At 44.5% G+C, this 24459-nt stretch overlaps 1 protein-coding gene across 2 annotated transcripts in view; it reads right to left on the bottom strand.

The window, feature by feature from the left end:
• Positions 1-24459, bottom strand: part of CMTM8 (CKLF like MARVEL transmembrane domain containing 8) — a 93931-nt gene that overhangs the window by 35666 nt on the left and 33806 nt on the right. Inside the window, exon 1 of one of the 2 annotated variants that reach the window (XM_043886386.1) lies at positions 13038-13157. The exons of the other annotated variant lie outside the window; for it this stretch is intronic. Coding sequence (XP_043742321.1) covers positions 13038-13112 — 75 coding nt within the window. The 5' untranslated portion in view covers positions 13113-13157. Of the gene's footprint in view, positions 1-13037; positions 13158-24459 lie in introns of those variants that run through there. 2 annotated transcript variants of the gene reach the window in all.

Below are 24459 nucleotides of genomic sequence, written 5' to 3'. Positions count from 1 at the left end.
TGTGTGTGCATGTGTGCTAGGTCACTTCAGTCGTGTCCAACTCTGCAACTCTATGGACTGTAGCCCGCCAGGCTCTTCTGTCCAAGGGATTCTCCAGGCAAGAACATTGAAGTAGGTTGTCATGCCCTTCTTCAGGGGATTTTCCCAACTCAAGGATTGAACCCATGTCTCTTAAGTCTCCTGCATCAGCAGGAAGGTTATTTACCACTAGTGCCACCTGGGAATCCCAGCAAGTATCCTTAGGTAGGTAGTTAGTTCAGTCGCTCAGTCGTGTCTGACTCTTTGCGACCCCATGGACCACAGCACGCCAGGCCTCCCTGTTCATCACCAACTCCAGGAGTTTACTCAAACTCACGTCCATTGAGTTGGTGATGCCATCCAACCATCTGATCCCCTTTTGTCCCCTTCTCCTCCCGCCTTCAATCTTCCCCAGCATCAGGGTCTTTTCCAATGCGTCAGTTCTTCACATCAGGTGGCCAAAGTATTGGAGTTTCAGCTTCAGCATCGGTCATTCCAATGAACACTCAGGACTGATTTCCTTTAGGATGGACTGGTTGGATCTCCTTGCAGTCCAAGGGACTCTCAAGAATCTTCTCTAACACCACAGTTCAAAAGCATCAATACTTCAGCACTCAGTTTTCTTTATAGTCCAACTCTCACATCCATCAGAGAAGGCAATGGCAACCCGTTCCAGTGTTTTTGCCTAGCAAATCCCATGGACGGAGGAGCCTAGTGGGCTGCAGTCTATGGGGTCACAAACAGTTGGACACGACTGAGTGACTTCACTTTCAGTTTTCACTTTCCTGCATTGGAGAAGGAAATGGCAACCCACTCCAGTGTTCTTGCCTGGAGAATCCCAGGGACGGGGGAGCCTGGCGGGCTGCCGTCTATGGGGTCGCACAGAGCCGGACACGACTGAAGCGACTTAGCAGCAGCAGCAGCACACCCATACATGACCACTGGAGAAACCATAGCTTTGACTAGACGGACCTTTGTTGGCAAAGTAATGTCTCTGCCTTTTAATATGCTGTCTAGGTTAGTCATAACTTTCCTTCCAAGGAGTAAGCGTCTTTTAATTTCTGCAGTTACCATCTGCAGTAATTTGGGAGCCCAAAAAAATGAAGTCTGCCACTGTTTCCACTGTTCCCCCATCTATTTGCCATGAAGTGATGGGACCAGATGCCATGATCTTAGTTTTCAGAATGCTGAGCTTTAAGCCAACTTTTTCACTCTCCTCTTTCACTGTCATCAAGAGGCTTTTTAGTTCCTCTTCACTTTCTGCCATAAGGGTGCTGTCATCTGCATATCTGAGGTTATTGATATTTCTCCCGGCAATCTTGATTCCAGCTTGTGCTTCATCCAGCCCAGCGTTTCTCATGATGTCCTCTGCATATAAGTTAAATAAGCAAGGTGACAATATACAGCCTTGACGTACTCCCTTCCCTATTTGGAACCAGTCTGTTGTTCCATGTCCGGTTCTAACTGTTGCTTCCTGACCTGCATACAGGTTTCTCAAGAGGCAGGTCAGGTGGCCTGGTATTCCCATCTCTTTCAGGATTTTCCACAGTTTGTTGTGATCCACACAGTCAAAGGCTTTGGCATAGTCAATAAAGCAGAAATAGATGTTTTTCTGGAACTCTCTTTTGCTTTTTCTGTGATCCAACGCAAAGCATCCTATTTCTCATTAAACTGCTACATAATGTTCCCGAGTATAGAGTCTCTGCTAGTTGCTTCTGGTTTCCTGCTCTGCCAACAGCGCTGCAAGGAATCACCTTGTACAAATATCACTTTGTACACAATCAGGCTCGCTGTAGGGTAAATTTATACAGCAGTGTAACTCCTAAGTCAGAGTACCTGTGTCTGTCCTTACAAAGAACAGCTGTTCAACTGCCCTTCATAAAGGTTAGACTTCTGCTCACTTTTATTTACTTTTCCACTGGCAGTATGTGAATTTCAAAATAAAATCCAGACAACGTTAGGAGTATCTCTTGCCTCCTACCCTTTAACAGTAAGTCTTTCCTCCAACATGAACACTTATTTTCCTGCCAAATGTCATTTTAAGTGCGATGGACCAAGTCAGATGTGAAGAGTTGACTTTAGAGAAGTAATCACTGTTGACGACATTTACTGTTTAATCTATATTTTAAGTCTTACATAAAAAATAAGCTAACATTTACTGAGCAGCCCCTAAGGGCCAGGCAGGGCTGCAAGCATCCAGGGCTTCCCTGGATCCACACGCTTAGACCTGGCACGATTCTGAGGTCAATTCTACCACCAATCTCAGTTCATATGAAGAGAGATGCCCGAACCGACTGACTGTCCCAGGACACATGGCTGAAGAGTGACAGACTGATGTCAGGGGTCCCCCTCTTCCCCCTCCACCACCCTGAGAGTTGGAAAAACTTACAAATTCAGATCCCAGGCCACTTCCCAATATCCAGGCCTCTAATAGTAACATGTAAGTCTGTGGTTCTGTTTCCAAACACAGTCTTGTCCTGCATTTTTAGGAATAAATTATACACAAAAGTATTTTCTTATCAGAGCAAAATATCTACCATATTGGCAAACAGACTTTCAGATTGGGTTCACAACTGGTCAGATTTCAGCTGAGGGTGGAGTTCTGAAATATTAATAAATGGAAGATGTTTCACATAAAAAAAGGAGAGAGACTTCCCTGATAGTCCAGTGGTTCAGACTCTGCCTTTCAATGCAGGGGGTGCAGGTTCGCTCCCTGGTTGGGAAGCTAAGATCCCATATGCCTCACGGCTGAAAAACCAAAATATAAAATGGAGCACTAGTATAACAAATTCAATAAAGACCTTAAAAATGGTCCACATCAAAAAAGAATTTTTTTTTAAACCCATAGCAATCCATATATTCTATGATGTAGGAAAAAAAAAAAACAAAACTGAACTTAGCACTGAGGAGGTCTCTCACCATGTAAGCAACTGGTTTCTAAAAACTGAACTGAAAAACTCAGCCTTCAACTCAAGTGATTCAGTTCTCCTTCACATCTCATCCCCCTCAAATACATTTTGAGTCTCAACAAAAGTTGCTGCTGTCCAAGAAAACTACTCCCAAATTCGAAAAGCAGGCACTTGTTTATTCAGCTTCCGTTTCATATTCACAGAGCTTCAAGCTCACAAATAACTCGACACCTCTGTAAGACCCTACACGTTTGGCCACAAACTCTCTTACAGAGAAGTTCACATTCCTGTCCTGCCTTTTGTCAACTGGCTCCTAAGTTCCTCTGAGAAGCTGTCCATCTGTCAGGGCTCGAGACCACCCTTGAAAACACTAGGCACGTAAATCCATGGCTGATTCATGTCAATGTATGGCAAAAACCACTACGATTTTGTAAAGTAATTAGCCTCCAACTAATAAAAATAAATGAAAAAAAAAAAAACAACACTAGGCCTCCGGAAGGGTCTGAGTTCATCTCCAGGGATATTTTGAAAAAGACAATGGCCTCAATCTCATCCAATCGGCTCCACCAGGAGATGGATCCCAGCAAGTCAAAGAGGTGGAATGAGAGGAGTTATTGAGTACAATTTTAGACTTCAGTGAATTTCCTTTTGGAACTTCCCAGAGGATGTCTAGTTATTTCAAGGAATGTCAAGAGCGTCTCAAAAGAGAGCTAATTTAAGACTTCCCCGGGGGTCCAGTGGTTAAGACACCATGCTTCCAATGCAGGGGCTGTGGGTTCAATCCCTGGTCAGGGAACTAAGATCCTGCACGCTATACAGCAAAGGAAAAAAAAAAAAAAAAGGTAATAGAGTAAACTTTAAAAAAAAAAAAAAGAACTAATTCATTTTAAAAAAGGGGAGGTGGGGGAAGGGCATTTGGTTTTCTTAAAAGGAATAACATAGGTTGTCAACCCCAGATAATGTAGGAATTAGTGTCTAACACCACAAGTCACCAAAAACTATGCCACCAGCTCCGTAAGTCACATTTTTCAAAGTATGTTCTAAGATAGTCCAAAAAACAGGGTTCACAGTCCAATTAGTCTGGGAAAGGCTGGACTTAGTCTTAGAAATGTAGCCCATTACGGCCTCAGAAGGGCCTCCCAGGAAGCCTGGCCTTTTCCAAGCTGACTCAGCATGGACCCTCTTCCACGTCCAAGGTAACACTGCAGGGATCCCAGTGTGATCTTCTTGGTACACTGGTCCCTCTTTTCTGACACTCTCTTCATCCTGCCTGTGCCTGGTCAGTGTCCACATCTCTTCTTCCTTTAACTGTAAGGTTTTGAAAACAGCGAAGGCGGCTTAGCTCCGTTTGTTTCCCCATTTACTTTACCCACCGAATGGATGCCCAAAGGCCCACTGAGGTGCTCCAGAGTCGGCGAGTAGGAACACAGAAACGGATGGATGTGACGGGAAGTTCCCCCACTTACTCAAGTATCAAGCTCACTAGAACTCACAATTCAACATCTCTGCAAGAGGCTGTCAATGTCTCCATCAGTGATGCCTCCATCAAACCCACAGGCACATTCTAGAAAACTCTCCCTCCTTACCAGTGATGGAAAGAAAGAAAAAAAATATATTAAGAGTCCAGTGGCTAAGACGCAGCACTCCCAATGCAGGGGGCCCAACTTGAACTAGATCCCTCAAGCCACAACTAAGACCCGGCACAGCCAAATAAATACTTTTTTAAAAAATAAAAAATAAAAATAAAAAATAAAAAATTCCTGCCTTACTCTTCTTACTCATACTCCCTGAGTGGAACTCTGCCTTCAAGTCAGGGTATTTTCTAAATGGTTAGTCCAGAGGCCCAGAGGCACTGTTCAAAGCCTGTGCCCAGAGCTGATAATAAAGGATGAGCAGATAATCCCGGCAGTGAAATTCTCAGCTTCCCATGAGGAAACCCCCACACAATAGCAGTGTGACTGCTCTCTTGCGTTGCAGGAAAATGCCCCTAGAACAAAGCAGTCAAGGGCTTGTAAGTCCAACCTAGTTTCACTGAACTCCTGTCTTCCATGGGCACCCCTTGCAGTCAGGGACGAAGCTCCTAATTAAGATGTCATTTACTGAATGGGACATCTCTAAAGCACCTCCAGAGGATGAGAGGATTCGAGGATCAGGTGTACTTTCCATTAGAGCAAAAGTATGCTGGACTGTAAATTCAAGCTACTGCCTTGCAGTGCAGGCAAAGTTCCTCTGCTCTTCCCCCCACGATGGAATTCTGATGGGATCTTCCAACAACCTTCCCTCAAAGATGTACCCATGTGACTTCTTCTTCTTTTGGCCACACCTTGCAGCATGCAGAATCTTAGTTCCCTGATCAGGGATCAAGCCTGTGCCCCCTGCAATGGAAGCACAGAGTTCTAACCACAGGACTGCCAGGGAGTTCTCCGATGTGGCTTGTTAAAATCCATGCAGTAGTTTTGGGATATCTGAATTGTTGAGAAAAAAAAAAAAATTTTAAAGATCACACATACCTTCACTGCTCCTTCCCCCACATGTAACTTACATGCAAACATTAGAAAGCAGTGAATTTCCTACTCTGCTTTTGTTTAGTCCTATTTTGAAATGTCCTTTGTTTGCTACCTCTCTTCTAAAGATTAAGCCAGGAAAAGAAAGACTGGATGTGAGAATCCCAGACGATCCTGTAAGATGCAGAGCCAACCCAGCACTGTCAAGGGTTGCAGCAAACCCTCCCCTCACCCATGGAAGGAGGCTCCCTGAGTGCTGGTGGCACCATACGAAGCTCCCGGCCCCTACTGGACTTCGTTGTTCACTCACTCAGTTGTGTCCAACTCTTTGTGACCCTGTGGGCTGCAGCATGCCAGGCTTCCCTGTCCTTCACCATCTCCCGGAGTTTGAGCAAACTCATGTCCATTGAGTTGGTGATGCCATCCTACTGTCTCATCCTCTGTCACCCGCTTCTCCTGCCCTCAATCTTTCCCAGCATCAGGGTCTTTTCCAGTGAGTCGGCTTTTTGCATGAGGTGGCCAAAGTATTGGAGCTTCAGCTTCAGCATCAGTTCTTCCAATGAATATTCAGGGTTGACTTCCTTTCAGATTGACTGGTTGAATCTCCTTGCTGCTCAAGGGACTCTCAAGAGTCTTCTCCAACACACAGTTCAAAAGCATCAATTCTTCAGCGCTCATGGACAAGGATGCTTCAAGGCCTCAGTGTCCACTCCCGACTTCCTGCTGGACCAAACCCTCAGCTAGAATCGCTGCATCACCAAAAACATGACTGGGCTCTCAGTGAGTGGGACTCCGAGGCAAAATGAGATACCAGGATGCCCCAAGTCTGGGACCCTTTGTGGGCCGTGAGTCCAGCATGGGGGCAAAAGAAGAAACTGGTTTTCAGCTCAGGCATGAGTGCTTCCCAACTTAAACTCAACTCAGCATTTCTTGCTGCAGCACTGGGGCAATGGAGGGAGGCTTTTCACAGCTCAGAGAAGGGTGTCTAGAGATCAGCCACTCAAGTTGTGTGACCTGAGTGCCAACTGCCCGGGGCACCTCACTCTGTTTCTGTCTATACTTCCTCACGGCTCCCTGACCCCACAGGCCGGGGCTGCGCCCACGTGGGTGCTATCCACCCGCAGGCACTGCTGACTGCAATGCTCTCAGGACAGCCTTCTGGCCACAGTGCATCTCTAACCGGCGGGGCTGCGGTGACCCCAAACCGTGAAACCATTTTGAACCTTAAATTCCAAGGGATGGTACTCCATTATTTTCATTAAAAGGTGACACCATGGGATCTAGCAGATAATATATGAAAACTCACTAAGCTCCACGGTTCCTATCAACCCATACTCAAATCTAATAGCAGGTTTTAGAAAAGAATCTGATGAAGAATACATATATTATATATATGTAACTGAATCGTTTTGCTTTACACTCGAAACTGACACAATTTGGTAAATGAACCATACTTCAATTTTTAAAAATCCAACAGCAGTAAACGCTCAGATTTACTCTAAGCATTCACTACGTGCCTGGCAGTGAAACATGAAGAGTTCATGTAACACTGAGGCTGTGAACGAAGTCGGAGTCCAATCTCCCCATGTCCTATGTCAGCGCCCCTCCCGCGGGCCCACCCAACACCCGAGCTTCGGGGAAGGACCTGTGTGGCAGAGGCGCCAAGGATGTGCCAAGGGTTGCTGCTGTTGTTTAGTCATTGAGTCCTGTCCGACTCTTTGCAAACCCATGGACTGTACCCCGCCAGGCTCCTCTGGCCATGGGATTTCCCAGGCAAGAATACTGGAGTGGGTTGCCATTCCCTTCTCCAGGGGATCTTCCTGACCCAGGGATCGAACCTGCATCTCCTGCACCGGCAGGAGGGTTCTCTACCGCGGAGCCACCTGGGCATTCCTACAAACTTGTCTTGTCTCCTTCTGGGCACAGACACAGACACGGGGAGGAAGAGCTTGTACACGTGTTTCTCCTCGTATAGAAAGCGTGACCGACTACTCTGCAGCTCGTTTGTCTTTTCTTCTTTAAGCCACTAAGGTCCCTAACAATCTGCAGACACGATCCTGCTTCTGTGTTGTCTGAAGCTGCTGAGAGCAGGACCATTGAGCCTGAAGGCATCTTCCCACCCAGATCAGATCAGACACGGGAGGAGGCGCGGAGGGAGGGGGCGCGTGACTCTTCATCTGTTTTATTTTTCTGGAAAGGAAGCTTATGCCTCCTCCATCCTGAAGGGGTAATGTTAATAGCAATGATAGTCATAATAAGAATAGTAGTAACAATACTGTGTATGGGTGGGTGCTCAGTCATGTCTGACCCTTTGTGACTCCCCAGGCTCCTTTGTTCATGGGATTCTCCAGGCCAGAATACTGAAGTAGGTTGCCATTTCCTACTCCAAGGGATCTTTCCGACCCAGGGATGGAACCTGCATCTCTTACGTCTCCAGCATTGGCAGGCAGGTTCTTTACCACTAGCGCCACCTGGGAAGCCCATAACAGTACTACTATTAATAGGAGAAAAAAAAAAAAATCCCACTCTCCATCTCCCTTTTTTCTCTTTTCTTCCCGAACTGAGTTCCTAAGAGGAATGACCTTAACTTTCATCTCAGTTCCTTCTTGAAGCAGCATCCTCTTGTCTTCCCAGCGTTTACATCTGCCGGACCCTCTGCAGCTTTATTTCCCTTTGCACACACTCCTTGAACATGGGCTCCCAAGTGTGCTTTAGTCCCACACTGGCGGTTCCCAAAGTGTGGTCCCCAGGCCAGCAGCAACATCACATGCAAGTTTCACTCCAGACCTACCAAGTCAGAAACCCCGTGCGCGTGGGAGATCAGTGAGCTTCGATTTAATCATCTTCTGGATGATGCTGAGGTTTCAGAATCACTGCCGTGAACAGTCTCCGCCCCGAGGTCCCTTCCCCCACTGTCTCTGCCATAGCCTGAGCACAACTAACCAACATCCACTCCAAGGAGGGCCATGCGGCGACGAGAAGCAACACAACGGATGGGTGTGCCGCAAAATGAACTGATTCAACAGCACGGAGCTGACTGGAAAAGAAACGAAGTGAGAAGATTTATGCAAATACAGTTGTGTTAAGATATCCTCGAAAGTCAATAAAACATTTTATGGGTTAAAAAAAAAACCCCAAATCCAAGACTTATGTTTAAACCCTACGTACAGTTGCCATTGGAGAAGGAAAGGTAGTTAAGGGGTAAGGAATAAGATGCCTCGCAGGGGTCAGCGCTCATGTCCGAACAGAAGAGTGGTTTTGTAACGCTCCACACTGACTCACCCTGTAAACGCCAACTCAGAGGAAGTTCCTGTTCACAGCCGGCTGCACCAGCTCCTCTCCAACAGCTAAGGTGGCTTGTAAATAAAACCACGAATGTACCAGAATTTGGTGATTCTCTGCCGTCTCTTTTCCCAACGAGGTGATCAGCTTTGCTGTTGCTCAGTTGCTCAGTTCTGTCCGACTCTTTGCGACCCCATGGACTGCAGCACGCCGGGCTTCCCTGTCCTTCACCATCTCCCGAAGTCTGCTCAAACTCATGTCCATTGAGTCGGTGATGCCATCCAACCACCTCATCCTCTGTCGTCCCCTTCTCCTCTTGCCTTCAATCTTTCCGAGCATCAGGGTCTTTTTCAGTGAGTTGGCTCTCCACATCAGATGGTCAAAGTATTGGAGCTTCAGCTTCAGCATCAGTCTTTTGAGTGACTTAATTTTCTTCAAACATCCTCATATACTGCAAACATTTGCTGATAAATCACGTAAAAAGGAGCTTTCCCACCTTGGTACTCCTGACATTTTGGACCGGATATTCCTTTGTCATTGGCAATATGTGTGTGTGGCAGACGATGGTGTCTGTTTACTGCAGCATGTTTTAGCAGCTCTCCTGGTAAAGAATCTGCCTGCAAGGTGGGAGACCTGGGTTCAATCCCTGGGTTGGGTAGATCTCTGGAGAAGGAAATGGCAATCCACTCCAGTATTCTTGCCTGGAGAACTCCACGGACAGAGGAGCCTGGCAGGCCACAGTCCGTGGGGTCAAAAAAAGTCAGACACGACCGAGTGACTAACACACTGCCTCTACTTGGTAGAGGCCCATAGCACCTTCACGGCTGTGACAATAAAAAATGGTTCCCGATTTTGCTATATATTCCTTACGAGTCAAAACCACTCCCTGGCTAAGAATCAGTGTCATAAAAGATTGGGCTACATGATGCTACGATGCTGAGATGGAACTTCACAAACAACACGTATGTTTGAAACAAACATGTGAGATGACCAAATTACACCAGGCTCTGCAGAATACCTCTCCAGGAGGATTCAGATGGCCAGCATCTTCCCTTAGATGGTTCACATCCACTGCTCCAAGCTAAAGTCTTAGCTCACTTCCCTAAGGGGAAAGAGGAAATACAAAATCCACTTGATGTATCTATAACTGATACACTTTGCCATACAGCAGAAACTAACCTAACACTGTAAATCAACTATACTCTAACAAAAATTTTAAAAATAAAAAACAAAATCCACTCAAAGTTTCACATCCATGCAGAGATATTTCTAAGATTTTAGCCAAACCTATTATTTTATTTTAAATTTGAATACAGTTTATTTACATTATTGTGTTAGTTTCAGGTGTATAGCAGACTGATTCAGTTACACTTTATTTTTTTTTCAGATTCTTTTCCCTTATAGGTTTTTACAAAATATTGAGTATAGTTCCCTGTGTTACACGGTATGTCCTTGTTGGTTATCTATTTTGCAGTCAAACCTTTTATTTACAAAGTTTCAATGTACCTTTAAGTCAGCAGTAGACAGTGCTGACTCTTCTCTCGACTCTGCAGAGGTTATTTATCCAGCCGGGGCTGCTGAAGCCCACGTCCCTGTTCTGTCTATTAACTAAACATGAAAACCGACGTGTGACCGTGCTCACACAATTCTGCCTCATTTGTCTTGTGCACGCCACCAGGGCAAACACCAGGCATTTCTATAACCTCACCCAGACTTTCAGTAATCACTGCAGGCTACCGACTCCAGACAAATATTTGCCCTTGGAGGTCTCTCTATGGGGAGACGGAGCCCAACTAAGCTTCTTTTGTTCACAGAGACTGATTGTACACTCTGGCAACTACAGAGCGCTCACAGCATTCATTTCTTGCAATTATACAAATAAAGCAGCAATAGGGATGGTTCTACACAGATCTAATTGGACGTCCTTTTCTTTTCTCCTTTTTTTTCTGCTTTTCTTTGCAGCCTCCAGCAACAGATGCAACAGGGCTAAGAAGAACATCAGCGGGTGAAAGTGCATTAGGGTAAAGTACATGCATATGGTTTCAAAATAGGCCCCCACAGACTGAGGACAAGAGGGCCCCATTTTACAAGATCTCGCAGATACGCCCGGAACCCAGGGACCACACGCGGCAGCGCTGTCATGGGAACTGCCCGTGATCACGTGCCTCCTGAGGGGCCCTGATCAGAAACATGCAGCACCACTCACCTGTATTCTCGCCCACATGGTTTAACCTGAATCTCATCACGAGGAAGCAGACAAACCAGGCTGTGGACCATTCCAGAAAATGGCCTAGACTCCTAAATGTCAGTGTCCTAAGACAAGAAAAGGCTGAGGACACTTCCAGATGAAAGATAATCAAAGAGACATGGCCACCAAATGCAATGTGTGACTCTGACTGGACCCTTAAACAGAAGGCAGAGGGAAAGGACAGGATTGGGACATATTGGGGTGGTAAAGGACATTTGCGGGCTGTGAATATGAGCTGCATTAACAATCAAGTATTTGGTCCCTGGGTCAGGAAGATCCCCTGGAGAAGGAAATGGCATCCACTATAGTATTCTTGCCTGGGAAATCCCATGGACAGAGGAGCCTGGCGGGCTACAGTCCATGGGGTCGTAAAGAGTCAGGCAGGACTTAGCAACAAAACCACCAGCACTGAACTGATGCTATTAATAAATGCCCTCAGTGTGATGAAGGGACTGCAATTATATAAGAGTACCTTTGTTCTCGGGAGATACACTAGAGTATTTAGGGAGTGTCATACCTGAAAATTCATAGCAACTGAACAAAAATTAAAATAAATACATATAAGGAGACACAGCAAGTGCAGCAAAATGCTAATTGAGAATTTAAATGGAGTCTACAAAAGTGGATTGAAATGTTCTTTCTTTCGTATAAAAAAATTTTTTTTGACATATACCATTTTTAGTCTTTATTGAATTTGTTACAATATTGCTTTTGTTTCATGCTTTGGTTTTTTGGCCGAGAAGCATGTGGGATCTTACTTCTCCAACCAGGGATTAAACCCACACCCCCTGCATTAGAAGGCAAAGTCTTAACCACTGGACCACCAGGGAAGTCCCTGAATTGTCCTTTCACTTTTCCTACAGATTTGAAATTTTTCAAAATTAAAGTTGGGAGTAAAAAGAAAGCTAAGTATAGATCTGTTGCTATCCATATGCAATCAAGCCAGAATGCTTCAGAAATGTATCACATGATGGGGAAGAAAGTATTAAGAACCTTATTTTCTTCCTTAAATCCAAAAATAAGTAACCAGAGTTACTTTAAGTGTTTGGAACCTAAGATTTACAATTAAAAAAAAAACAAAATCTTGAATCTAATCATGTTTTGACTCTGTTACCACGTTAAGAATGGGAGCTGAAATCCAAAGTTTTGATGCATCAGAATTCTCAAAAGTCCTAGAAATTTCTCATGGCTACATTAACAGGCTTCAAGACGTAGGCATGTACCAAGTGAATCCTTAGCGAAGATTAAAGTCATCCGTACGAAGATTAAAGTCATCTTTGCAACATGTTAACACAAGTGTTCTCATGAGAATATAGGGAAATCTTGCCAGGAAAGGCCTTTATTCCAGCAAGCAGTGACTCTCAGCAACTTAGAATAAGACAACAAAGATTTTCTTCAAAAACCCTTTCTTCTTTACAACCCAAATTTATTTTGGATTCTGGGACTTATGTAGTTGGACTTTGAGTGGGGAGTTCAAGTAATGGTGACCAAGAACAATTCACTGAGAAAAGGAGGAGGCTGCCCAGTTGGGTGTGTGGCTGTTTGTGAGGGTTAGGGGTTAGAGAGAGAAAATCACTTTAACAGGTTTTTGTTTGTTTTTGGCCATGCTGTGCAGCACGCATCTGATCTTAGTTCCCTGATCAGGGACTAAATTTGCATCACTGCAGTGGAAGTCCAGAGTCCTAACCACTGGACCACCAGGGAAGTCCCTATTTTAATAGTTCAATAGGGCCACTGGGCATTAGGCCAAAGACGACAAGTTTCTACACCAAAGGCCCTGAATTTTTTGTTTAAATTTAGTGAGTCAATCTCTTTCTATCTGGGGTTTCAAAAGACCCTGAAGTTACAGGCAAAACCTGGTGTGTGTGTGTGTGTGTGTGTGTATGTGTGTACAACTTTATGAAGAGAAGAACCTTAGATTTCCCTAGTTCTCAACAGACCCCTGACCTCCCCAAAAGGTTAAGGGCCAACGCCTTCTGAGAGCTGCTATGATCGCTCCTCTGGGCTTGAAGTCCTCAGGGGGCTTTACGCACCCACAAGGGTGCTGCTTAATTAAAGAGGGCCTCTGACCCTTACCTTCTGTCTCCATCTCTCTCCCCAAGGTCCTGGCTTGCTGGGATGCCAACCTGCCTTTTCCAAGCTGTGTTTCATCTTCTCCTCCCTTAGCCCAGGAAATCTTTGCTCTCAGACTCAAAAACCAGCTTTGAACCAAGAAGTGACCCTAAGGTATAAGAACAGACAGACCCTGTGAAAGACACTTGGCACCATAAACTGAACAGCCAACAGAGGCACACAATTCCATTTTGTACTTTTCCACCGCTTTCACTAAGGTTTCACAAGCTGTGCCAAAAACAAACAAAAATCAAACAAAAAACTAGTTAATGTCCTATAGGGCATAAAGATTTTACCCTTGATGGGCCTTCCCTACATGGGAGAAATCATTCTACACCTTAATTGGACAAAAATCATTTGCAACTTATTAATATCAGCTTGCTTTCATAGGGCTTGTGAACGAAAATGATTTTTATATTTTAAATGGTTGGAAAAATCAAAAGAAAAATATTTTATGACACATGAAAATTACATGAAATTCAGATGTCAACGTCCATAATAAAGTTTTATTGGAACACAGCTGAATGCATTTATTCATGCATTGTTTATGGCTATGCTCACAAAACGAGTTCACTGGTTACCTCAGAGACCAAACAGGCTGCAAAGCCTAAAATATTTACTAAGTGGCACTTTACAGAAAAAAACTGCTGGCTTCCGCCCTAGAATGCTCCGCCGGAGGCTTGTTAAACAATGCTCCAGTGGGATATTGAAAGCATACTCAGTAATCTCTTTTTGCCTTATATTTAAGTTTTGGATAAATTTTTCTTAAAAATTCCTTTCCACTGGTTTTTGATGTTTCTCAATGACCCCCTTATAAGAAAAACCTCTCTCTAGTGTAGGAACACCCAAGCTAGATAGAATCCTGGCACTCCTATGATTAACCCGAAGTACTCCAACCTGTTTACAAAATACTGGGTAACCTAAGCCAATATTATCATTGAGTTAATCCAATGCTCCGTTTTGAACTCTTCTCCAAAAAGGAGGAGTAGAAGGAAGAGAACTTACATTTGGAAACGGTGCCCTGACATCCTCTAACCTCATGCTCTATGTCCTAGACCGTGGACTGTTCTCCACAGGAAACACACCACACTCTTTAAGGTGTGAATCCAACCAAGATGGGCTTAAACTAGCCATGTGGGACTGGCTGATAGGAGCAAATGAAATATAAAATCAGGACTGTTTTCATTTTATAAGCAGAAACTGGATGTAAGTAAATTCCTAGCTAGGGTTTCCCTGGAAATAGACCCAGAATTCTAAAGAAAAAATTTTAAGAGAAGGGAAGATTTTTAAAAGCAAAAAGTCAAATGTCTATTGCATGTCTCATATTTTAGATCTTCCAATACGCAAAGCTTTTAGCCAGGGGATTATTGAGATTATGCAGAAAATCTATGAGCAAGGAAAACTGCCAAATGACCATGATGTGTGCTGGGAACACAAACCAGACCTCTTTACCTCCATCCACACTTGGGTTCCTTCAGCATCTTTAACTTTTAACTGTTATTCTTAGCTAGGGCTCTCTCAGGAACAAACACTTCAAATACTTAAATTTGTACCCAAACTACTCCAAATTCTTCCTACATACAGATCTTCTTTTCCTATTTCAACTGCCAAAGTCCCCTGAGTTTAACAACCTTATTTTCCTTAACTACCACAAGCTGGTAATTAAATGTTCCTCCAGATAAGGCTGTTGAACAATAGAAGAAATTGTTATCTTTCACCACCACCATTTTGCACAAGACACTGTAAGGACATCCCTGGGATTTCAGGCAAACAAAGCAGCCTGCAGTGTTCACCCCAGCAGCAGACAGGGCTGAGACCAGCCACGAGGTTTTCTGGGTGAGGCCACCGTTTATCCCACAAGAGCCTTTGACGTCATGAATGCTGCTTCATAAAAGAGAATAGCCTGTAAAAAAATTTAAAAAAAAAAGAGAACAACCTGGTTAAGAAGTTCAAGTTATGTGTCCATTCAAGGCCAGGAACTGGTGCAATCCCTCTTCAAAAGTAGAGGGCAACGTCCCTAAAATCATCTTTCTACACTAACACGTAATAGTGACTTTTTCTCTTTGTCCAGTGGCTAGAACACAAATCTTCCAGAAGAGCAACCATCTTTTGAGAGCAAACATATGGGGAACGAGCTGAAAAGGTAACCTCATGAAGCTTATTAAAATAATGAAAATATGGACATTGCGGGGGTGGGTGGGGGGGGGGGTGCTGCTCTGCTGCCCTCTACTGGCGGGACCAAGGATCAACAACACACTAAGGCACCCAAACACGCACCCCTCTGGCACCTATGTGGTTAATCTAGCCACTGTTCTTCCCAAGAAAAACCTGGGTGAACAAAGCAGGGGTCACGACCCACGGAACCTCAAGTCCGACAGGAACATGTGAAGCAACACAGCACATTACACTACCCTAAGGGCATCATTCCCACGGGATAATGTTGACAGAGCTCCAAGTGAAGCCATCCCACAGCCCCAGCAGGTCGTTTAATAACGGCTCCAGGAGTGCGGCTGGTCTCTCCAGGGTCACTGGGCCAGTAATGCACCAGAAGCAGAACCCCACTCAAGGCAGCAGCAGAGGGAAACCAGGTTCCTACAAAGCAAAATGTCCTCCAAGTGGGCTGGGTGAACACACGAGAACACATATCTACGGTCCATCCTAGGCTTCAACCATCTTTGCATGAGCAAAGACCTGGAAACAGACGTGTGGAGGACACGTGTCACTCAGGGGAAAGCAGACGAGCCTGAGTTTCACTGAGTGCCCTGTTCAAGATGCGTAAGACTCAGGACTTCCCCGGTGGTTCAGTGGTTCGGGCTCAGTGCTGCCACTGCAGGGGATGCAGGTTTGATCCCTGATCGAGAAATGAAGATCCTGCATGCCACATGGCAGCCAATAAAGGGGAAAAAAGACAGCACTTGACAATGAACAAATAAACACACAGACAAATAAATAATGTCAAAGGAGGCAGGATGCGGGGCCCAGGACTTAACTGTGCAGGCCACTGGCTTAACTTAACTCACCACACACCAGGCGGGTGCCAGGTATCTCTGACTGTTAGGTGGGAACAGGAAAATTCAAGAAATAAGGTTTCCAGATTCATTGCTTCCCTGGATCCAACCGTCACCACCCAGTGAGGCCACCGATCACCCCTGTCTGACAGCTCGGTAGAAGGGATTCGAGCTGAACTGGTGTCCTCCTTTCACTTCCAGCTACGGGGCTTTCAATAAGCCACTTAACTTTTCTCAGTTTCTTCATCTGATTAAGTGAAACGCCTAAAGACTTGTCAACAGCTGACCCAAGACAAGTAAACTTCTCCGCTGAAATTCATCTTCCCCTCTCCCCTCCCAACAGATTGCCAGTGGAGAAAGAAAACTGAAATCTACATCATAGTCCCGTCCTATTCAGCATGTCTCAGTATTTCTGAGTCTTGAAAAGTACATGGGCCTCTTTCAAGTGAAAATAGGGAACTCCCTGGTGGTCCAGTAGTTAGGACTCCGTGCTTTCAATCCAAGGGCCCGGGGTTCAATCCATGGTCGGGGAATTGAGATTCCACAAGCCACATGGCATGGCCAAAAAAAATTTTTAATAAAAAAAGTAAAGTGAAAATAATTCTTACAATAGCCCTCAGCAACAGCTAAGTCGTGTAATGTCAGTGTGAACAAGGGCTAAACACAGACCTTTTTTTTTTAAGTTTCTATTTTGTACTGGGGTGTAGCCGATTAACAAACAATGTTGTGATGGTTTCTGGTTCACAGCTGAGGGACTCAGCCATACATACACATGTATCCATCTCCCCCAAACTCCCCTCCCATCCAGGCTGCCACGTAACATTGAGCAGAGTTCCCTGCACTATGGAGTAGGTCCTTGTGCTCATCCCTTTTAAGTACAGCAGTGTTTACAAGTCCATCCTAAACCCTGTAACTATCTCTGGCCCCCATCCTTGCCCCTGGCAACCAGAAGTTTATCCTCTTTAGCCTGTGAGTCTATTTCTTAAATGCACGTCTTCTACTTATGGTTCCTTCCCATTGATAAAACAAAACCAAATTTGCAATTTAATAGAACAAAAAATCACAAATCCAATAAACTTCAAATCAACACAACCAGTTATTTTTTGGTGGCCAGATTTTATGAAACGAAACACTCTGAAATGCAGATGTGGGACCAAGCGCAGTGTGGCAGTTGTTTTGTGCTCACTAGCCATGTCACATCCTGTGTGACAACACAATTCTCCGGTCACTTTACCCCAGCTGCTGCAAGCCCCTTGGCGAACTCTGGCCTCGCTCGGTCTAAGCTGCCCTTTACAAAATCAGTCTGCTTGCTCTTCTGTCATCAGCCCATGATGGATAACTACAGCTCAGCACTGAGGTGACGCAAACACAAACACAAATGTCTCCCCTGAGCATGCCTGGCAACCCCCGGGTAAACCCAGAATGTCCAGAATTTGCTTATAACATTAAAGCTATGCAAAAAAAAACTTTGTTTTACATTTCTGACCCAGTCTAATAAACACTGACATATTAATCATATCTAAACTCCATAGTCTAGCACCAAAGTCCTCTAAATTTGGTCTCAGACTGTCATCCTGCTTCACATGGGAACACATTTTAGAAGCAGCCTAATTTACACATACCTTACACACACCCACACAAAGATTTTGTGGTTTGGATTGTAATTACTTTGAATGAAATGATTTGCAAAAGAGTTGGCATCTGTGCAATATGGATGCTTCCCATTTATGAAAATGGTATAGCTTTCTTTTTTCCTTAGATCTTTATCTTTCAATGAATTTCATAGTTCTGCACTATAAAGGTCTTAGTAAGTTTTAAAAATTGTATTTGCAAACTATTCATTGTTTGTGTACAGAAATGGAATTGATTTGGCCATCTCTATATGGTTGGGAGAATATATGAAACATGCAGATTTTTAATCAAAGAATAATTTTCTAAAATATTTACTCAGATTCTACCAATCCAATCAACTTTTAAAAGCTTCCCAACAGACATTTAGATATTTTGCTAAACTTTCATCTTCCTAAATCCAATGTCCTAATTTAATTGTATTCTGAATTGGCAGCATAACTATAATTCTTGCCATACACAAAGACAAAATAAAAAACTTTACTAGTGGGCTTCACCCAATCAATAAAACACTAAAACTTATTTGACCACTAAGAAAATAATTTACCTAGTACTAGCTTAAAAGTATTAGCCACTAAAGTGTTCCATGATTTTAAGAGTAAAAGTAGTCACTACACTGGCTATTTAGGAACAAAATATCTAGGAGGTTTAAATAAAACTTTTGAGAAAAAAAATTATGACTATGTGTCAGGCTAGTTTTGATAAAGACAAAAATTGAAGAAAAACATCCAACTAAGAACATTGAGTGGCTGTGTGTGTGTGTCTAAAGGCATGGAGACAGTCTTACCTTATTCCCTTCTAGCTGGGAACTCCCTTACCTCATCTGGGCTCAATTATTACAGAAGGTACCCAATAAAAATAGTGGTTATGTGCTAGAGACCTCATCTATTGTCGGGTGTCAGTTCTCAAAGCAGCCTGTTGATGTCCTCATTGCGTGAGTCTAACTACTTAGGCAGGAAAGGGGATTCAGTGGCTCCTGGCCAGCCCAAATTAAAAGATGAGAAGCACCCCAAACCTGACTCCACTGCATATCGCAACTCCAACCCCAAAGTGGGCCCAGTGGGTGACCAAGGGCCTGAAGGCCCTACCACGCCCCCTGGGGCTGAGAGGGGCTGAGCAGGCTGAGACCAAACCCATCTGACCTTCCAGGAGACAAGTCACCCGAAGAGACCACCTCGAGGGGCCTGGAAATGAGCGGGCTTCTGTGAAACCCACACAGGGGAAAGGGGCTTCCCGAGGGCGACGCAGGCTGGGTCTCCTGAGGCCAGAGCAGCAGCCTTCCTCCGGGCCGAGAGACGGACCATTATGCCAACCGCTTGTGAGGGGAACATTAACTCTGCCCCCAGAGGCTTGAGCTTCCAGAGCTTCCGTGTGTGCCCATGGCCAGTGATATGGAGAGGGGGTCTGGGGAAAAGGCAGAGTCCACAGGCCCAAGAGCTAACGGTGGGTCCTATATTTTCAAAGTGGGGGGGGGGCAGAATAAAAAGAAGGCAAACACTTCATAAAGTGCAAACTATATGAAATTCAAGTTCCAATGTCTGCAAGTAAAACTGCACTGGAGTACAGGCAGGCTCACTCAGCTACAGATTATCCACGGCTCCTCACCGTCCTGCAGAGCCGCATGGCCTGCAAAGGCCCAAACACGTTCTCTGGCTCTTTAAGGAAAGCGTGCCAACCCCTATGTGACACGCTAATTTTAAATTAGCATGACACACAGTCATGATGTTTTTCTCAAAGTTTTTGCTCTCAGGCAGGCCCTGAGTTCTGCCCACATTGTTGTCATCCGTGTTCAGTTGCTCGGTCGTGTCCGACTCTTTGCGACCCCGTGGACTGCAGCACGCCAGGTTCCCTGTCCTTCACCATCTCCCAGAGCTGGCTGAAACTCATGTCCATCGAGTCGGTGATGCCATCCAACCATCTCATCCTCTGGCGTCCCCTTCTCCTCCTGCCTTCGATCCTTCCCACATCAGGGTCTCTTCCAATGAGTCAGTTCTTTGCATCAGGTGGCCACAGTATCAGAGCTTCAGCTTCTATCCACATTATGGACATTTAATTCTCCCGATGCCCGGAGGAAGCAGCATTGCTCTCCTCAACACAGGTCAGAAGAGCCTCAGATTCTAAGTCACCTGTGCTACGTTCACTCAAACACCTGGGTGCAAACAACAGGCGCCAGGCTCCACGCTAGGTGGAGGGGAATTTAATAGTGAGCAAAACAGATACAGCTTTCAAGGAGTTTATATTCCCAAGGGGAGAAAGCAAAGAGCAACATGTAGCTATCAGTCGGGATAAGGGATGGAAGTCACTGCTCCGCACAGGGTAGTATGGGACTGACGCCAGCCCTGCTGCCAGTCCCCGCTTTAAAAATTAAATTCAAAACGTTGTTATTTTAAATGAGAGACTCATAAGGAGTTGCAGAAAGAGTACCCAGAGCTCTTTGGTACCCATCACTCAGCTTCTCCCATCTTACATAACCGTAGTACTTCGTTAAAAACAGGACTCTGATACGTTAAGACAGGCACAAGACACCTAACCAGTCTACAGAAATTACATGGATTTTATCCACTTTGGCATACGTATTTTTTGGTATATGTTTAATATTCACCTCTGTGCAAGGGCCCTGCTTTTTCACTACTGTATAATGTGCCTTCCAACTGAACCGCCTCCAGCAGGCACCCACGGCTGCCCAGAAGCAGGAACACGTAGGGGCTGCTCTCCACATGCCCTGAGGGTTCGAAGCTTCCCTCCCGGGTCAGGTCGGATGAGCCGAAGTGTGTGCCTAGATTGCATTGTCGGGGCCTCTGAAATGCTCCCCTCATTTCAACTGCTCTGTGATGCCAGGCCTGCAACTCTCCCTCAACAAGGAAAGGCCGTGTGGACCCTACGTCTGAAGGTTCTCCCAAGTTTCCTTGAGGACAAGATCCAGGATGCCATTCAACATTCCCGATATAACCGCTCATGTGAGAGAACTCTCAGAAAGACTTGGGGAAGGGGGGAGCTATAAATTAGGAGGCTGGGATTAACATATACACATTAGTGTATAGAAAATAGATAATCAACAAGGACCTACTGTATAGCACAGGGAACTATATTCAATGTTCTGTAATAACTTATAAGGGAAAAGAACCTTAAAAAAGAATACACACACACACACACACACACACACACACATATATATATCTGAATCACTATGTTGTACACCTGAAACTAACACAACTTTAAAAAAAATCCACACACACACACACAAAAAACAAAACAAAACGAGCCAGGAAAAAAACCAACCAATCAAACTCTCCCTCAAACAACTGACTGGCTTCTTGCTTTCCAGTAAAGAGAACCGTAACACCATTCATTTACTCAATAAAATATTTATCGAGTTCCTCCTGCCTTCCAGGGACTGGAGCACCGAGATGAACAGTCACAGTTCATGGCCTCGGGGAGCCGTGATCTTGGCAGGAGGTGGAGATAGACACCAATCATCTAGAATGTCTACTCAAAGTCCTATATCCACCTTTTTCAATGATGCTATAGAGCCAGTTATTTAGACTTCTCAGTAAAAAGCAACCTGATGCCCAAAGGGGGAAAAAAACCACGCTGTGTGACCAACCAAAGTATGGCAGTCATGAGCGGGAGCACACCTCCCCAGTTTCTGGTTAGTGGGCAGCAGGTGACCCCCCACTGAGAACCCCACTTCACCGCCCTGCCCCCACCCCCAGCGCTCACTCACCTGCCTCCTCCTGCTCTCCCGGGGTAGGGCTTTCCCCACTTTTGTTAAGTTTCAGTGTATATTTGCACGGGGGTTGGGGGGGGGGGGGGGTTATATATACTCAAAAGGCTACTTCAAACTCTTTTTTTTTTGTTTTCAAACTCTTTTTAGAAACAAGTGAACTACAAATAAAATACCCAGTGAATTACTACAAACTGAGTTTCAGAAAATACTCCAGAGGCATTGCAAATATCCAGAGCATCATATTCCAGCCATAAACTAAGTGCACTGGAGCCTTTGCACGGATTGGGTCACTTCTTCACTGTTCCTTCTAGAAGCCTCTCTGATACCCCAGTTCTCTTATGGGGGGGAGGGAGTGGACATGTGCGTGAAACACACTTAAGATGCTTTTTTGCTGTCAAATGAACCCTGGGAGCCAGAGGCGATAAACATCCTGCCACGGGGTGAGGGGCGGGGGAAGTCCCACTTGATGGTCAGTATTAGCCACACTGGATGAGTTCAAGAGACTGTGGTTCAAAAAAAAAAAAAAAAAAGAGACTGTGGTTCAATCCAAGAAAAAGAAATTCACGCAGCCTTTCCCTGGTGGTTCAGACAGTAAAGAACCTGCCTGTAATGCAGGAGACCGGGATTTGATCCCTAGGTTGGGAAGATCCCCTGGAGAAGGGAATGGCAACCCGCTCTTGCCTGGAGAATCCCCACGGACAGAGGAGCCTGGTGGGCTACAGTCCATGAGATCGCAGAGTTGGACACAACTGAGTGAGTTCCACTTCCTTGTTAGAATTGATTAGCCAAGTTCTGCTCAGTGACACGCAGCTGTCATAGATGAGATGACGGGCCGTCCCACACGGGAAAAGGCAACAGAACAACACAGCAGAGGGGGTGACAGCAGCCCCGAGGCAACCACGTGCTCTGCCCAGACTTGGGCCGGGCCCGCTTCTCAGCCGTTTCTCAAGACGGTCCTTCACTCCCCAGGAACCTCTGTAAACATTTCTGTCCTAAAGCCTTCCGTTTCTCCCCACCGTGAAACGTGTCTTTCTTTTAACAAACATTTACTTAGAGTCTACTATCTGTGAGGAGTCCTTGGGGTACAGAAATGAACAAGATAAACAGTCTCAGTTCTCACATCACTCTCATTCTAGTGGGAGTATCAGCCCCCCAAATTACACGTCAGATAGTCAGATGGTGATAAAAGTTTATGCAGAAAAACAAGGCAGGTGCCAGGAGGCTGAGTGGCTGACCCAGAAGGGGAGTAGGACACAGGGTTTTAAAGATTGAACAGACTTTGGCTTTTATTCCAAGTGAGATGGATGGGGTATAATGTGACTCATCTTAGTGGGATCTCTCTGGCTGCTTTGCTGAAAACAGGTAGTAAAAGCATGGAGATCAGTTAAAAGGCAAATATATATATATAAAAAAAAGAAGAAGACAAAAGAGGACCTAGTTTGACTTCTGGTAGCAATACTGGAGGTGGTGAGAACTGATAGCATTCTGGATAGATTTTTAAAAAATGTTTTTTCCTAATATAATCAAATCAGCATTATCATGGCTACAAAATTAATGGTAACATTTAATATTAATATTTATCAATATTCAAATATCCCTGATAATCTCATAATTTATTTTTTTAACCATTTGCTTATTTTAATCAGTATCCAAGTAAGGTCCACATATCACGACTGACATTTACCTCTTAAGTCTCTTAATTTATAAGGTTTCTCTTCCATCACTCCCTTTATTTTTGTTTAATTTTTTTTTTTAAAGAAATTGGGTCATTTGTCCTATAAACACAGTCTGGATTTTGCTCACTGCATCCTCATGAGTTCTTTTAACTTGGTTCTCTATCCTGTGTATTTCCCCAAAATTGGCACTTAGCACTGAGTTGCTGATGAAATATACAAGAGATAGTAAGTTGGTATATACAAATCTGGGATTTGGGGAAGAAGTTCAAGCTGAAGATAGAAACTGGAAGTCACAGACATAGAGAGAAAGTGTAAAGCCATGATTCTGGAGATCAATAACGATAGATAGGCAAGAAGAATATCCTAAGGCCTGAGTCCCCACGCTCCCATGTTTAGACTTGGGGAGATGAGGAGGTACCAGGAAAGCAGATGAGGAGCACATCCAAGAAATAAGAACAAATTTAGGACAGCAGCCCAAATCCAAGAAAAGGAAGTACTTAAAAGAAAAAAAGCAGAATCGTCAACTGGGTCAAAGTAGGTTCAGTAAGAAGAGAACTGAAAGTTTGTGACTGGGTTTGGCAAAATGGCACCATTGATGACCCTGACCAGTGGTTGGGTGGGATAGTGACAGGCTGACTAAAGTGGGTCTGAGAGTGAATGGGATGAAAAAATTACAGGCCAAGATTTCTGATGAACATAGATGCAAAAAAATCCTAGGTAAAATATAAGGAAACCAAATTCAAGAAAACACTAAAAGGATCACAGACCATAATCTAGTAGGATTCATTTCAGGGATGCAAGGATGGTTTAACATCTGCAAATCAATCAAGGTGATATACCACATTATAACAAAGGATAAAAATCATCTCAGTAGATGCAGAAGAAGAGTTTGACAAAATTCAACATCCATTTATGATAACTCAATAGCTCCTTGACATCAGTCTTACCCATATCTTTCTGTGTATGTCTCCTCAGGCAAGTTCAACTAAAGCAAAAGTACAAAAAAAAAAAAAAAAAGTGGGACTACACTGAATAAAAAGCTTTTATACAGCAAAGGAAAACCACCAACACTGGAATTTGGATTGGAAAGGCAATTTACTGAATGGGAGAAGGGATTTACAAATGATGTACCTGATAAGGGGCTGATATCCAAAACACACAAAGAATTCATACAAACATCAAAAAGACAAACAACCCAGGACTTCCTGGGGGTCCAGTGGCTAGGACTCCACGCTCCCAACACAGAGGGCCCGGGCTTGATCCCTGGTCAGGAAAACAGACCCCATGCGCTGCAACCAAGGCTCAGCCCAGCCAAAAAAATATTTTTAAGAAATTGCAAAGTTACT

The sequence above is a fragment of the Cervus elaphus genome, chromosome 24 (genome assembly GCF_910594005.1).
Source record: "Cervus elaphus chromosome 24, mCerEla1.1, whole genome shotgun sequence".
Taxonomy (NCBI): domain Eukaryota; kingdom Metazoa; phylum Chordata; class Mammalia; order Artiodactyla; family Cervidae; genus Cervus; species Cervus elaphus.
This window is presented reverse-complemented; position numbering and strand designations above follow the sequence as displayed.